This window comes from Tripterygium wilfordii, chromosome 21 (assembly GCF_013401445.1).
Source record: "Tripterygium wilfordii isolate XIE 37 chromosome 21, ASM1340144v1, whole genome shotgun sequence".
NCBI lineage: Eukaryota > Viridiplantae > Streptophyta > Magnoliopsida > Celastrales > Celastraceae > Tripterygium > Tripterygium wilfordii.
In genome coordinates, this window is record NC_052252.1 from 3,423,694 (window position 1) to 3,441,025 (window position 17,332).

A 17,332-nucleotide genomic window follows, 5' to 3' on the forward strand; every position below is an offset into this window, starting at 1 on the left:
TATATGTACTTATAAGCTAGGGGCACCAAGTAATAAGGTCGGACACTTAACACTTTGTTTCCTAAAGTTGTACCTATTCGTACAACCAACCCCTAAAAACTTCCTAATTAGGGTTTTTTTTTTAATTTGTAAACCGTACATGGTGACCATAGTACAAAAACAATTGGGCTAATTAGGCTATATTAATACACTCAATAATGATTCAAAAATGACATGTAGCCCATCAGTTTGGTAGTCCATGGGAGCCTAACAAGTTTATTCCATTGATTTAATCAATTGATAGCTTTATTTCACTATTTTATCCTAAAATTCATTGTCCAAAATTTATTGTTTTAATATAAATTTCATTGTTTTTTAAGATGAAGACTATTTGCACCCCTTACTTAACTAAGTGCACCATATTCTAAATAAACCCCAGCCAAAAACGTAACATTTAGGAGTATACCCCAATTTGTGTTTTATCAAATTTTACAAATCACACCCCATAATCTCAACCGTTGGATCTCACCAATGTCTGAGATTAAAGAAAATTAAAAAATGAAAAAACAAAATAAGTCTTCTTCTTCATCAAACCCTAACCCTAACCTCATCTCCTCCAAAAGAGCCATCACTCTATCCCTTAACCCTTCATCAAAACTTAGCCTCTAAACATAGCCTCTGTCGCCACGATGGATTTAGCAAATCATCATCAACATTGCACCTCTTCTTCTTTTGTAGATCAACAAAAAGAAGAACAAATGCAAGAATACCCATTTTGTAGATCAGCTCTTTTTCGTAATCAAATCGATTAAGAAGAGGTCCATCAAGCGATCTGTCTTCCCAACCCACCACCACCATGTCTCCTACCATCTCATAGACCTCTTGTGGTTTCAATTACAAATGAGTTCATATCTTCATCGAAGGTGACGAAAAGAGATGGAACCAAACCTTAAATTTATGGGATCTAAGTGATCAAAGTGTTCCCTCACGATCTAAGAGCCTTCACTCCAATGGTTATGGTGTCTTGAATCAGGAAAGAGGTGGTAATGGTGAACTAGGAAAGAGGTGGTGATGGTGATGGTGAACCAGGAAAGAGGTGGTGATGGTGTTACTGCTCGTAAGGGAATAAGGAGAAGGAGAATTTGGTAGGGTCAACTGAGTTGTTGTTAGATTGAGTGTTTTTTTTTTTGAGTTTTTGGGGTGTACTTAGTTAACTCGGGGGTGCAAATAGTCCCTATCTCTTTTTAAAACACAGTCCATAATTCATTGTTTTAGTTCTGAATTCATTTTTTTATTGAAATTCCATTGAAAAAACAATGAATTTGAAATTCCATTGAAAATAAATAATGGAATTAAGATTTTACAGATAAAACTTATCGACAATGGATCTTGTTAGAAAGAGGTTTATGCATTGATTATGAATATGTAATTTTTTAAAAAATCTAACATGTATTTTGAGAGTTAAAATGTTTTAAAATTTCGTTTAAGAGACTTGAGCTCCCATGAGTTATCACTATATGGGCTACCTAGCACTACTGATAATGATTTCTTAGATGATGGAAACACAATAATACATATATTGAAAAAATAATTAAAATAAACTATTATTTATTGCTAATAGTGCCATTAAAAAAACTAATAATGTCAATGGAAGAAAAAGGAGGTAGTAGTAGCTAAAGCACTTTCATTTCATAGGACCCATATCATGTCTCTTCATTGGTCACCATTATTTGATACCCCCTCCTCTCTCTCAAGTTTTTTACTCTTCTGAAAATTTTCTCTCCTTCCTTCATCCCCAAAAGATTCTTCTCCTCTCCTCTCTTTCTCGAGAAAATTACTATGATGTCTAGTAGTATTAACAAAGGAAAAGAAACAGCACAAGGTTCATCAAGATCAAGTACTATTCCTAGTAGTGCTAATATGGATCATAGTAACCAAAACCCACCTGCTTTAAGCCGGTATGAGTCACAAAAGAGGAGAGATTGGAACACTTTTGGTCAATACTTGAGGAATCATCGGCCTCCGGTGGCTCTATCGCAGTGTAGCTCCAACAACGTGCTCGAATTTCTCCGGTACCTCGATCAATTTGGCAAGACTAAGGTGCACTTACAAAGGTGTATATTTTTTGGTCAGCCTGATCCACAAGGACCTTGCACTTGCCCTCTTAAGCAAGCTTGGGGTAGCCTTGATGCCCTAATCGGTCGGCTTAGGGCAGCTTACGAAGAAAACGGGGGATCACCGGAGACTAATCCGTTCGCTAGTGGCGCTATTAAGGTGTATTTGAAAGAGGTTAGGGATTCTCAAGCTAAGGCTAGAGGGATTCCTTATAAGAAGAAGAAGAAGAAAAGGAATCCTATCAAGGGTAGTGAAGAAGGGAGCTCAAACTTTGCCATGCAGTAATGGTAATTAATTTTTTTTTCTTCTTTTATTGTGTGATTAGCTAGATCTAGTGGTTGTGTCATTACAGAAGGTAGTTGATCATTAATGAATTCAATTTATATTTAATTTGATTCAATAATTTAGCATTAACAGACTCTCATAGGCATACTCATATAGCCATATAGGGGGAAAAATTATGCTATATATTAAAGGGAAATATTAGATCTATATAAGTTATTACACAATAGATGTACACAACTTACGAATTCTACACACACACACATCTATATATACATATATATATAAACCCTAGACTACTATGGGATTCAAAACCCTAATTTTCATATTGGTGTTAAGGACTTTTTCTTAACACCTTTTAACTACTAACATAGGTGGTACTATTCATTGTGTTCTATTTCACTGTAAATTAAGATTAATGATTCACTCTCTTAATATCTCTTATGCAAAATCACAAATCCTTTCTTTTGTGTGTTTGTGTACTATCTTATGCCCCCAAAAATGGTTTATGTATATATATATGTGCGTGTGTATATATATATATATATAACATCTGATTACTGAACATGTATAAAATGGAATAAACAATAAGTACATCTGAACATTAGTTAAATACATTTAGTACATTCTGTTGTATATGCACATATATATATATATATATATCATAATTTGAAGATCTCATCAGAACACTGATTAATTAACCAGTTGGGTTGTGGATGGTTTTGTTTGATTACTCATTAGCTATGTATTTCTAAGTATGTCTTATATAAATGTGCCAATATATATGTGTGTGTGTGTATGTATTATACATATTAATAATGATTACATGATGTTAGCTGCGTTGTCTCTGGTGATATATCCAATTTGATTGTAATGTTTCTTTTTCTCTTTTTTGTCTGTCTCTTTTGATTTTAAAATTGTCATTATTATGTTAATTAATTAATATCCTTTTTCTTGGCAATGCTGGATCTATATATGACCACTCCTAGACTCCTAGTACCTGAATCAGATTTGTTTTTTGTCTTCTTTATAGATTTGATGATAATGGCATCCAATTAAATATGGGAAAAAATATTCACATCTCCTAAATTGGTTATCCCACCCATAATAATTGATTTTAATTTATTATTATTATTATTTTATATATGATTTGATATTTGATTATATTTTGAATTGCGTGTGATTTGACATTTGATTCTCATTCCAAAAATTAGTTTTCCTGCCCCTTATTGGTTTTCTCACTCATATCAATTAAATAAAGCAAACTTAGTACATCACATCAATACATTGACGGGTACATTTAATGTATGTTGTAAATTGTTCTCTATACGGAGTGACCCATTCTTTTGCATGATCATACTTATATCTAAACCACTGAATCATAATAGGAGGCATCAGATAACCATCTGTCAATGCCAATTGAACGAAGTGATTACCATTCACAAATCCTATTGTTATAGTAATACGTTCATGTTGAGGTGGAGGTATAGAACACAGAGGCAAAAATATTAAGCATTGTTTATAGCTAAGAACGTGTAAAACCACATTGTACTTAGAAGTAATCAAGTGACCCATATCTGGGTGTCAATGTCACTTATTATGATTCAGTGGTTTAGATAATCAATAAATTGACACTCAGATATGGGTCACTTGATTGTTTCTAAGTACAATGTAGTTTTAACAATCAATGATTGAGGGGTGGGATAATCAATTTAGGGGGGTGGGAATACTTTTTCCCATTAAATATTAGCTAGCTAGCTAGGATCCAAACACACTGATACACACATATTTTACCTTTTAATTGTACTGCATTAGGGAGTGTTTGGTTACACACTCTCTTTATTCTTCAGTTGAAAGATATATTCAACTTGTGTCTAAGTTAGAAGCAGCGGTAGACAAACAAAGAGGACATATTTATGCATTTAACCAGCAAAAGGATCATATTGTATATATAAAAGAATTTCAACAATGTTGGATATCAGTACGTATCTAACAAAAGAAGTTTTGGTTGGAGTGGAGAAGTTAATTGTGGTAATTCTTTGTAAATGTGGGATAGAAGTCGAAATTTCAACTTCCATGCCCAACAGTTTTGACGTTATTTCCTTGCATGAGCCAAAGGCCCATGCAAGACCTTGTGGAGTTAATTTTTTGTGGGTTTCAGCCTCATTCTTCCTGCACGAGCTAGCAGGAGAATTATTGGTTATAAAAAAAAAAAAAAGTATATTAGTGCTTGTAAATTTGTAATAGTTCCCAAATCTTACTTTTTCTTTAAACCGAATTTGCATTGACATATGTTCTAAATCTAACTTCATTTATGACATTATTTGCAGGCCTCTTAAAACCTTCAAGATGTCAGAGTGTATGTTTGACAGATCGATCGATCTTGCTAGAAATCGATGATCGATCTTTCAGGCTTTATAGATCTAGCACGACTATATTAATTTGCTATTTATGAGAAAAATACATTTCAAAAGTTTGTCAAGATAAAACGCAGCTGGGCTTTGAAGATGGTGAGTTCCTTTTTCATCTATAATGCTTTCTTGGTAATTTAGATAATTAAATTAGTTAGCATATATTGTATTTTGAAATATATATATGATTCATAATCATATATATATACATATATATAATCACTCTATTTCATGATTTTCATCTCTATATGTGTTGAAATTTATACCAGTTGTCTAGTTAGTATGTTTCCATTTTAGATTAATATCCACTTAAGAGGTCTTTTTTCTCTTTAATTAATTTTATTACTAATGGATCGATAGATAGTTATTTAGGATATGATAATACAATATGTGTTAGAATGATCATCTATATTTAGTTGTTGTAAATTCAGATCCAATCCACTCGAGTTTAGTATAGTTTGCTCAAACGGTGCATCTCTGAACATATTTATGTTGATTTTCGGTACTTAACCACTTGAGCGGTGTAACCCCTGCTCGAACGTTTTTGTACAGTGTATAAATACCCTGTTTTACGGTTTATCGTTTTCAATGAGAAGTATTCTCCTAATACACTAAGTTTTCCTAAACAAACCCCTTTATAATTTGGTTCTGCTATCCCCACAAAATAGTCATGCATTGTGTCCCACATCTTCACAATGTTCCTTCAATTCTACCATAATCAACCATCATTGGATTCTCTTTGATTGTAGTACGTAAGTAGTTAGTAATTACACTAATCACTTTACTTTAATCTGCATTTTTCCTCTCATGCAATGATCGGTAATTCAAGTTTGAGCTTTTGATGATCATGCTTGGATTTTCTTACCGCTATGTATTTTCACATTATAGACACTCTAGCTAGCTAGCTAGATTGATCGAAGGCAAGGTAATATGCATGCATTTCGATCTCTTTGTGATGGTTTAGTAGTCTAGTGGTGACTAGTTCCATACACTTGCACAAGGTGTAACGTTTAATTCTCTTCTCTCTTTATGGCTTGTCAATTAGAAGAAAAGAATGGAATTCTCTTGTTTTGTGAGATGTCATAGAACTTGATCAGTAGGTATAGGGTCATCAAGTGTCTCCATAGCTAGGGTTGCTCCAAAAGTGTTTTAACTTGGTATGCACTTTTTGAAAATACTTGTCAACACTCATATATGACATATATATATTTTCTTTTTCTTTTTCCTTCTTGGTACCTTTTATGCTATATACTTGCTAGTACAATTAGATGATGCAAAAGCTAGCCTTTCAATATGGCATTCATTGATAATTAGGTATTGGATATGGAATGTGAATCTTACCTAGTACTATGTTTGGATTGAAAAATAAAGGATTAAGTAGAGTTAAGGGTGGAACAATTAAAGAGAGGGGGAGTTATGTTAGGGTGAGTACTATGTTGGAATTGAAAAAGAGTAGGACTATTTATACTCCACGACTTACTAAGCGCACCCCAATTCCTAGCCAAAAACGTAATCTTATAACACCCTATTTGTCCCTACCCTTCTCATGCTCTGTTCATCTTCTTCCTCAGAAAGCCACGAAAACCCAAAACCCTCCATTCATCTTCATCTCCAATGGAGGGTTTTCTGAGTTAGGAAGTGGTTTGTAATAGTCTCCGTCTGTATCGAACAAACAAGGGATATTTGTTCCCACCAAAACCCTTGGTTCATTTACATCTTCAATGGAGGCGCCGGTATTCTCTTCGATTTTCCCTTTTCAAGGGTTTTTTTTGGCCTTTTCTCTTCAATTCACCATATCTGATTTAGGAATTGCATGCTATAATGTCTGTGTTTTTGAATTTTACGGATGATGGTGAGGTGAATGTGGATGATTTCATAAGGATGATGAAAACCTCTACATAATGGGTATTAAACCTTTACTGGAACCATTTTCTCTGCTCTCTAATCCTACCAATTTTGTTTGGGCAAAGCGAACTTGCTTCCCATTTCTTTGACTCTGGCAAGATTTCGTTGTCATTGTCAATGGTGAACCGACTCATCCACCTGTGAAGAATCCGCCGACGACAGACAATGAGCAGTTGGTGAAGAAGATTTAGGGTTTGAAACCGAGGTGTACTTTGTGTTTTTGCTCCAAAACGTAAAAAGGGGTATACTATTGAAAGTTACGTTTTTTACTGTGGTGTATTAAGATTAGGGTGTGCTTAGTTATTTTTGGGGTGCATATAGTATTCATCATTGAAAAATGAGGGATTAAGTAGAGTTAAGGGTGGAGCGTTAAGAGAAGGGGAGTTATGTTAGGGGACCATCCTTACTTGGATAGAATTTAGAGTTAATAAGAATTAAAGAGAGTTAAAGATATAAACTAAAAAAAAAACATTTTAAAGTTGAAATAAGTGAAAAACTTTTATGAATAACTTAGAAAATAATAAACAAAATCTTCTCTTAGCTCACAAATTTCCCAAATTGAGGGGTATAAAATATTGAGTTTGAGAGCTAAGTGAGAGAGAACTTTATCCCACTTAACACTCTCTCTCTCCTACAAATCAGGCAGTGGTGGAGAGATGGCTTGAGCCTCATTAGCATTAATGTCATGTCATATTTACTGAACTTAGAATAAATTTTGTGAATTTTATATGACCAAACCATCCTTTAAAGGGGATTCCCAAACATAACAATATTTGTTCATCTCTTTTTTTTTTTCTTTTCAAAATCTGTTTGATAGAAATGAAAAATCCTTTAAAATGACAAACTAAGTTGAAGAAAATGAACAAAAAGATAAAAATCTTCAAGGATTTTGACTTTTAAGTGTCACAATATTACACTTTGAACGAAAAATGAAATCAAAGATGAAGTCTACCTCTATAAATATCATCACATATCAATATGAATATTTATCGATAATATCATTTCAATGAGGTATATGTTATAAAGTCCAAAAAAAAAATTCAGGGACGCAGCCCTTCGACCCTCGCCAAAATTTACCTGACAAATAACTATGATGTTGTTTTAATATTAGCACACCCTAATATTGTTTTTTGGCCACCCTAATATTATTTCTTGGCTCTGCCCGTGAAATCAAGTAAGGTAAAGTTACTTTTCCCCCTTAACCGTTCTCATTTAAGTCTCTAAAACATCAATTCAAGCATAGCTTTAAGTTAGGGTGTCTTAGTCTTATCTTTAACTAAGACCTCATGAAATATATATATATATATAAGCTAGTTGATCATAGTTGTTTTTCTTTTAATGGGAAGGGGTAATTATAATCCTGATCACTAGGACGATACACACAAATTTTACTACTTCAACTGACGGCTCAGGTGTCTCATCATATCTTCTTAGGTAGCACCTAAACATCAATAAATTAATATTCTTATAATATATATGCTTTTAAATTGAAAATCCCAACATTTCCCTCATAATCCGGATCGATAGTACGGATTTGTCATCCTATCATTTGCATTGACCTATCACCAACCACCAAATTAATCATAACACTTTCATATAATATTTATATGGCCACTTGCTCATTATTGGTGTATATAAATAGTTCTAGAAATATATAAAGGAAGGCCAATGAAATTTTCTAAAGATATTGAAATGTCATAAAACATTATTGTCCTTTTATGCACCTACATATTATTGTCATCATATGTTAATGAAAAACCATGAAAACCCATTTGAGGGTGGATTTCATGGCTAACTAGGTTGGCTTTCAAAATGTTTTGAGGGGTTAGAACTTTACTCTTTCTTTCTTTTTCTTTCTTTTTTTTTTGAAAAACCATTGAAAATTAGTCATTACTCTCTTGTCAAACCCACCAAATACTTTACTTTTAAAAACCCATCAAAACTCAAAACCCATACTCAAAGAAAATCACCAAAACCCATAAGCCAACATCCCAAACAATGCCTTGATTCCACAATAATTAACATCAAATCTATCATTGGTCTAAGGGGGTATAATGGCTTGATTCAGCACTTACCAATAATTCTATAGTTCTTACCATAATATATAGTTCAGTTAGATTCCAAAGGAACTCACTCTCATTAGAGCAAATGACAATGTTTTATATGATCGTGCTGCATATGACATTGCAAGTTAGGGCATAAAAAATTGATTTCACAACTCTGAAATTTCAGGAGCAAAACACACTATATTATTTGGGTGTGGCGTACCAAAGTACTACATAATGAGTAGTTGCTCCTTTTAGTGGAGGTGCATGCATAAGCTTTTTATAATTGATATCTAAACCCTAAACCCTAAATGACAGCACACCTACGTGCATGTGAAAGTAATATATAATGGACACACTGCATGGACTTGTTACACTTTCTGAGGTTTGTTTCATACAGAGATTATATGCTACATAGCAGGGAGGTTTTTTGTTCATTGCATATGAGAAGTTCCTATTCCTTATTTTCTTTGTCAAGCTTTTATTGCAATTAAGCTTTAAAACCCTACAGGAGTACAGGTTTTACCCTATTTATATATGTGAAGTGTCAATTTATCATGGTATCATAGAATCAGGTATTGGGTACAATCCCTTGTTTCGGCAAGTACCTCCTTTATTTTCAAACAATTTTTTGACACATGAAGCATTTTTAAGTTATGTTTGGCATTGAGTAACAAAGAAGTTTTCATTGCGATGGTGAAATTGACTGTGGTAAATCTTTGCAAATGCGGGAGGTCACAAGTTCAACACTCATGCCCAACAGTTTCGGCGTTATTTTATTTCCCATGGGAGGCTTTCCCAACACGAGTTTTGGTCCAGTCTTTCCTAGAGTGTCTAGAGATTGGGAAACTGAGAGTTCAAGGTAGTTGGAAAGGTAGAAATGCAAGAAATACAAAAAAAAAAAAAAAAAACCTACCTCATTCGTAGATGTGTTCTTGGACAAATGTTCAATTTGTTGTATCACTTAAAATAGTCCTAACCCTCCCCTCCCGTCCCCTCCCGTCCCCTCCCGAACGTTTTTGATGGCTTGCATCAAGTAGATCCCATACCGCCTAGGTTATTGTTTTCTTCAATATTCCAGTGCTTAGTATATATACACTAAATATACATCAACAATATATTTAAGGTTTAGATGCTAGTGTTCCCTTGACCTGCACTGGTATCCCAAGTGCCAAAGCATGGTCATAACCTCTTTGAGGTTTAAGTTGGAATCCTACATTCTAATTTCTTCCCCTACTCATATGGGTTTTGATCATAATAATAAAAAATTTAAAATTGCTAGTTTTCCCTTAGCCTGCATGCACGTATGTATGCACATTAGTGTTGGAAGTTCAGGTCTGAGTTGTTTTTTCTTTGTAGTGCCTTTTAGGGATAATATTTTTATGCATTTTTCTATTTCAAGTGTTTTGCGTAGTCAGGCACGAGTTTTTCACATTCCAACATTTCTTTGAGCCGCAATGCATTCTCACACAAAAGTCAAATATGACTAGACGTTGTGTAATCATTATATATATATATATATGTAGTTGTGTGTGTATGTATGTATGGGAATGCATGCTTGAGTTTTGAGAGTTCATGCAAGATAAGAATAAATCACACATACAGGGCCAACATAGTCAGAGCTGCAAATACAATTATTATTACCTAGTGATATGGTTAGACCACACCACCGGACCACCTGAAAGTGGTCAAAATATATAATATAAGTTAAAACCCAGCTATGCATTAGACAGCTAAGAAATGGTAGTTAAAAGATTAATAAACAATTGAACGACCCATCTGTAGAACACCATCCACTGCTAGAATTGCTGTTTCTTCTTCTTCCAGCTACGACTCATCCCACATCGTTCGGATAACCCAAGAGATGTGAGATTATATGAGGAAGTTCATACCCTCTCACTTGAATAAGGTTTTTTCTTGGGCCTAAATACCATTACGTGAGACGATTAAGAACAACAAAGTCATGCGGGTCCAATGGATTTTCAATGATATCAGCGGAATGTCTCGATCCTGTTGGATTGGCCTCCACTTGAAACCGGACAATATCATTGATTTGAGGAGCGTTGGGATTTTCAACAATAAAAAAAACCAATTTTCATGATTCAAGGAGAAAATAAAAGAATCAACTGATCTCTCGCATTAATGTAATGGTTCTGGCAGTCACTCTAAAAATGGGAAGTTCCAAGAACTTAGAAACGGTTCTGTTTCAAGCACCCATAATCATCTAATCTGCTGTTAGTCGATCCCCCACAAAAGCTTCTTAGTAGAACTAGATAGTTCAACAGATTTTCCAATCCAGCAGTCAAAGTTAGCCATGAGTGGTGGTGAGATTTGAGTAAAGCCACCACATACATGATCAAATTCGCTGATCACGGCTAACTCTTTCCACTCTCTCATTTTTCATGGATATTCAAACCTGAAAATCCACAAGAAAAGGATGAGACAGGGAAAGCCAGTGAATTCATATGAAAGCGACTGCTGCGCTGGTGGATGCTGAAGCAAACCAAATTATTTGCATCATGATGGTGATAGCAGTAGTGAATCACTTACTAAGGAAGGAGACAAACAAAGTCTCCACTGGTGGGGGCACAGGCAGGAACGGTGAGGGCGACGGCAGCGGCAGCAGTCATGGATGTCCTGCTCAAGAAAGATTTGATCTGTCAAAAAGAGAGATTTCGTTTTAAAAAAGGCGAAATCATTTGTAAAATATGATATGAATCACAGACCAATGAATTGTTCCACTTTCACAACCCTATAAATCTCATAAATAAAATTTCGTACCTCGTCGGGTTTTAAAAGGGTGAAGGATATATTGGATCATATATTCATAAGCCATCAAAACAATCTCTTCGGACTTGGGGTGTATGACTCCCGAGGTAGGGATTTCAAACCAACAAGTTGAGATATTTCCTTGTGGAATTCTAGTTCATGGTTTGTCACTTTGTCCCACTTCTGATGTCCTTCTCGTATAGGCTTCGACCTAGTCTTACTCGTCGTCAACATGGTACGGACTATTTGGCTGCCCGAGGTTTGCACAACCTGCCTAGTCTTACTTGTCACATGCATGGTGCAAACTGTTCCGGTGGCTTGAGATTTACGCAGAAGGACATGTTGTGCTAGGTGGTTCTTCGGTTAAAAAAAAGAAGTCAGCTAGCTTATTTCTATACCTTTCTCACTCTAATCAACCTCTTAATTGTTGCATAATAAATATCACGAGAATTACCAGCACTGTCCAAGAAAAGAGCATTAGAATACACTCCCAGTCTCCCTCTATAAGAGCATATAGATATAGATATAGCTATAGAATAAAGAGTAAGATAAGACTCAATAAAAAGGAAAGCTCTGGTACAACAGGTGGATTCAGGCAAAACAACAATAAACTAGACAAGAGGCACAACAGTGACAACACGACTTGACCTTCGACCGTTCAGCTCTCCACACTTGTTATCTATGAATTTCGTCTAAATTCCTAGTTTACAAACACCCCAGGGCTTTCTTAACTGCTCTAGCATCCTTACCTCGTCATAGTTCATTCTTGTCGCACAGTGTGAAGAATTTCAATCAGGGTAATGGAGCTAGGCATGCTTATCCATGACTAGTGTCAATGAATATGATGTTAGCATAGGAACAAACAAACAAGGTTACTGTATATCAATCAGAAAAAGTTAGTGCAGCACAAATTTATCAACAAGATTGTACGTTGCTCTAAAATCTAAATACATTAACATACCATGCAGATCTTTACTCATAAAAAAAATCATAATTGATTATGCCGCTAGCATATGAACAAAAAAAGAAAAAGAAAAGGAAACCGCAGTACTGTTTCATCCAAGAAAGGTTGAGTTACATATAAAAATTTAATTATCTAATTAGCTCACTCATAGGCATGAACAGAACCTTCTTTCATTGAGCACTTAAAGATGAGCAACCCAATTGAGATCAAGCAGTCAAGTCATGGGCACACGGCACAAACACAAATGCAACCACCTATTTGTAAGAAAAATTGTTGCTTGTGCATCACCAGCATTCTGTCAAACTACCAATTTTGGTTCCACCAAGCCATGATTTAGAGAAGGTGCTCCATACTTCAAGCTTCTTGCAACGTCAAAGAAATGTCCAACAGCTTCTTCAGGTGTCCCAACAAGAACACCATGCCCAAGATTAAGAATATGTCCCCCTGGACCAGCACACCTCACAACCCTAAAAAAAACATACTGTCTGAATCAATTGAAAATCAACATCCATTCCTTCTAAGAAATAACTGAAACTACAATATTGATGAGCCTAGCTGTATATGACCAAGTTGGTCTACGCAAATGATAACCAAGTTTTATATGACTACCACTTAAAGAAAAACTTATTCATGCAACAGCAGCAGCGCAAATAGAGGTTGAAAAGTAAATGTCCAATCAATAAATAATATCACCACGTAGATCAACACATGAGGCATTTTTTTAGGCTAGTTGCCTTACCTTCTCTTTGATCCAACTCTCAGCTTTGGCATGAGTAGTCAGGGAAGTTTATTCATTATAATATTAGGCAAACTTCAGACTGAAAACATATGGCCTAAACATTCCATCCCACGTTTCTATCCAAGTATTCATAACTCAGGTCACAAACCTTTTGATTTCATCTGTTATGGCAGAAAGAGGTGAGAATAAGTAAGCAGGATCCACATTTCCCTGCAAACTGATCCCACTTCCCAAACGTTTTCTTCCATCTGCCATATCCACGGTCCAGTCAAGCCCAATAACATCAACTCCAGTTTCTTTCATACGTTCAAGAAGACCACCATTTCCATTAATGTAGAGTACAAGTGGTGTTTCAGGGGACCTATTCCTTACTGCATTGACAATCTGCATTTTAGAGATTGCACTACATGACTATCAAGAAAAGGGACAAATAAATATCCATTATTGTATTTGTTTAATTTTGTGTGTGTATTTTACTTTGTTGTCCAAACTATGTGATTTATATTGGGTATCTAATGCTTCAGGGCTACAATTATTTACCCTAATTGGGCAATTTCATTAACACAAACCGGGCCATAAAGGCACGGTCACAGCCAACATATGCACTGGATTTACTACCTTCTACTTCCAAAATAAGAAAACCTTAGAAAAAAAGTCTAAAATTTGAAGGAGAAAGCAGCTTATTAAAAGCAGACTACTGCCTGGTAAAACTGGTGGATTCCACAAATTAACAAATTCAGATTCAACTCACCTCTTCAATATAAGGCCTCGACCAACTGTCCCACATGTCAGGTGGTAGTTGTCCACCCCATGAATCAAATATTTGTATGCAATGAGCCCCAGCATTCACCTGAAAGATTATGTACTCAGATATTGCCTGCGTCACTTTAGAGAGTAGGGCCCTCAATATATGGGGCGCTGTATGACACATGCTCTTAATAGTTGTGTATGTCTTAGTTGTTCCTCCTTCTACAATATATGTTGCAATTGTCCATGGTGCTCCAACAAAACCCAAAACCGCAGCCGGTCCCCCAACCTAATCAAAACATGTTAAAGAAAGATGTTAGAGCATGTTGACAGGAGATGATAAAGTCAGCATCACCTGAATATTTTTGATACAGTTGGCCTTTCTATACATGAAATATGAACCTAAAAAATACCTCCCGCCGCAAAATCCTAAGAGATTCCCCAACAAAATCTAGTTTATCTAAATCAATAGGATGCAGAGCCTTCAAGTCCTCTTCAGAACGAATTGGTGATTGAATGATGGGACCCCTCACATCTTCTATTTCAAATGGAACACCAAATGCAGGTAGAGGGGTAAGTATGTCAGAGAAAATTATAACACCATCAGGGTGGAAAGCTTCCCAAGGCTGCAAAGAAATTTCCACAATGAGATCAGTTGTCTCTGACCTCTCCCTGAAGGATGGATATTTCTCGGCAAGCTTTCTGTAAACAGCCATATACCTTCCTGCTTGACGCATCATCCATGCTGGAGGCCTACTTACAGGATCTCCCCTTGCAGCCTTGACCAAAAGAGGATCTTGAAAAAGAATACAAATAAATAAAATGAAAAACCTAGACATGTGATGCATCTCCACAGAACCCAAACACGGTATCACCTCATGGAAGAAAATAAAAGCATGAAAATCCCACCATCACTTGTTTATTTTTGTTTCTATATGCACTTACATGATAAGAGAAAGATATATAGAGCGATATGTCCAAACAGGAAAAGGAAAGTTCAATTAAAGAATCAGCCTTGTTGACATACAGTACATGCAGGACAAAATATTTTTGTGAGAAACTAAGAACTGCTCCATCGGGGAATATATTTCACATCACTTGACGATTTACAATTAGGTAACACTTTGTCAATGACATCCTTATTGCTTTATTTTCACAAAGTCAGCCCATAAAATACAACATTGGGATGGGGGCAGAGATCATTCAAAATTCTACAGGAAATTGTTTAGAAGCAGAATGCCATATGAGATATTCTCTTAAGATAGTGTCCTAGAAAATGTATCAACCACTTGGATATGATAGATTCAAATATCAGCAAAGAAAGCGCAATCCACTTCCAGACCTCGATTTCCCACCTTCCTCATTATGATGTGATACATAGAAGTCCATATTCAGCAGCCATGCATATCATCTTGCTTAATATTACAACAGATATTTATGGGATTCCATACCTTGGGACCTTCTAATTAAAAGGACAAAGAAAAGGGAAAAGAAAAAAAAATTATCGATTTGTATTCTGTAGTTGTTCTTTCCTCTCCAGTTAGTTTTTGAAATATTCCATGAATCGTTCATCCTATCTGGCTAGGCAACGTCGGTTAACCAAATCATTGAGGATTGTCTCAGAACTTGTCCACTTACTTTTCATTGCCTTTCCTATCTATCCTCAATGGAGATTCCACCCAAAAACATAGAAAATAATACTGAAACAAAAAAATACTTTTACTCCCATTTGCCATCTAATGATGCAATCACAAAAAGAGTACATGAGTAATAAACAATTTATCGAGCAGCAGCTCTCAATTAAGCCTTAATTTCCACGACAAGAAGCACATAAACAATTTATCTACCTATACTCAAACAAGTCTAAAGGTGTTTCTTCTCCTCAGATGCCCTCTTCGGCTCTTATTTAGTTCTTTTCCAAGTAATCCAAAAAATGGCCAAACGAATGGCAGCTGCAAGCCTACAACTCCATTCAACCCAATTGCACAATACAGTCTAAAAAATGGGAGTGCCACTCACAGAGTCAAATCAACCTTTGTCCATCGTATCTAGTCTTAAATACTAAACAAGTAATTTGCCTTCAATGCACACAAATAAAATAATCTTTTACAAGAAAGACAGAACATTTAACGCAAAATCCTTCAGCATTCCTCAATTGAAGCAATACAAAGAGTTGCAACGGAAATTTTCATACCGGACGGTGAAGAACTGCAAGCTAGACTGAATTTCGACCGAGAAAATCTTCTTGTAGTAAAAGAAGCCACAACGGCATTGAAACCGTTGGAGCCAAACCCTAAATGCACCGACGAGCTTAAACAGGTCCATCTCCAAGAGCTGCACGAACTGCAGGCACCGATGGACATAAAATGACCAAAAAAAATCAAAATTGAAGCAAAACAAAGCAATTCCAAGAGCGAGACATGAAACAATTATGACGCATATGGAGCGTATCGCGTTTTAAGGAAGAGATTCGTTGAGAGAATGTGCACTGACCTGGTTAGAGATGAGATGCTCATGTTAAGAGAGAGGGACAGAGACGGTTTGATTTTGAGGGGCTTCGCCGTTGACACTTGTTTCCTTATCTCCGCCCTGGTGGCGTACTCCTAAGCCGAGTTGAACTCCAGAGCATTTGACTTCGGCTCGAGCCGGCTGTTGGTTCGAGTCAGACAATATCACTTATTTATGAGTGACAAAAAATCGATTCCAAGTTGGTTTTGGATCAAACAACGTCACATCAAATATTTACGAAATATTTACATGTTTGGATTCTAGTTTGGATTGAATTCGGACAATCATAATTGACCAAACCCTAATTGATTTAAATCAGAACAAATAAATCGGACAATAAATTAATCTGGGTTAGGATTCGGACAAATAAACAATACAAGATTTATGTGTTTGGACACGAATTTTGGACTTATAACTTATGTGCAAACTTGGTTTAATCCGAATTGGACAAATAGACATATTTTATCAAAAACACCCCATTTCCCCCAAAGTCCAAACGCGCCCTTACCCTTCACCTAAAACGCAACCCTTATTCTTCCTTTCCCCTAAAGACGAGAAGATTTGGTGCTCCTCGCTTTCATTTTTTGACCAAGTCAACTAAACCCAATAGATATAGGATCTCTTGTGTCTTGCGACTTCTCTTTTCGTCAATACCCGACTGAGATTTGTTACGCGATATACACGAAAATCAAAGCAAGGTTGACGCGAAGCATTTGTTAGGGTTTGATTTTGGGAAGAAAGTGAAGACGCGATTACCTTTGTGGGTATCGGAGAGGGAGGACGACGAAAGAGAGCGGTGCTTGTTAGGGTTCGTTAAGAACATGTTTAGTGTTTTGGAAAATGGGGCGTGAATGAGAATTTGTGGAGT

At 35.8% G+C, this 17,332-nt stretch overlaps 2 protein-coding genes across 2 annotated transcripts; one reads left to right on the forward strand and one right to left on the reverse strand.

The window, feature by feature from the left end:
- Positions 1 to 1,689: 1,689 nt before the first annotated feature.
- LOC119988679 (protein LIGHT-DEPENDENT SHORT HYPOCOTYLS 7-like) lies at positions 1,690 to 5,022 on the forward strand. Its single transcript, XM_038833809.1, has 2 exons — positions 1,690 to 2,381; positions 4,707 to 5,022. Exon 1 carries the CDS (start codon positions 1,819 to 1,821, stop codon positions 2,377 to 2,379), a length of 561 nt encoding a protein of 186 aa, XP_038689737.1. The 5' UTR covers positions 1,690 to 1,818; the 3' UTR covers positions 2,380 to 2,381; positions 4,707 to 5,022.
- Positions 5,023 to 12,394: 7,372 nt separating this feature from the next.
- LOC119989299 (uroporphyrinogen decarboxylase 1, chloroplastic) lies at positions 12,395 to 16,584 on the reverse strand. Its single transcript, XM_038834735.1, has 6 exons — positions 16,450 to 16,584; positions 16,151 to 16,299; positions 14,370 to 14,752; positions 13,961 to 14,245; positions 13,358 to 13,593; positions 12,395 to 12,937 (listed from the first exon to the last, which is right to left on the reverse strand). The coding sequence occupies exons 1-6, from the start codon at positions 16,470 to 16,472 to the stop codon at positions 12,769 to 12,771; spliced, it is 1,245 nt and encodes a 414-aa protein (XP_038690663.1). The 5' UTR covers positions 16,473 to 16,584; the 3' UTR covers positions 12,395 to 12,768.
- Between the last annotated feature and the right edge of the window lie 748 nt (positions 16,585 to 17,332).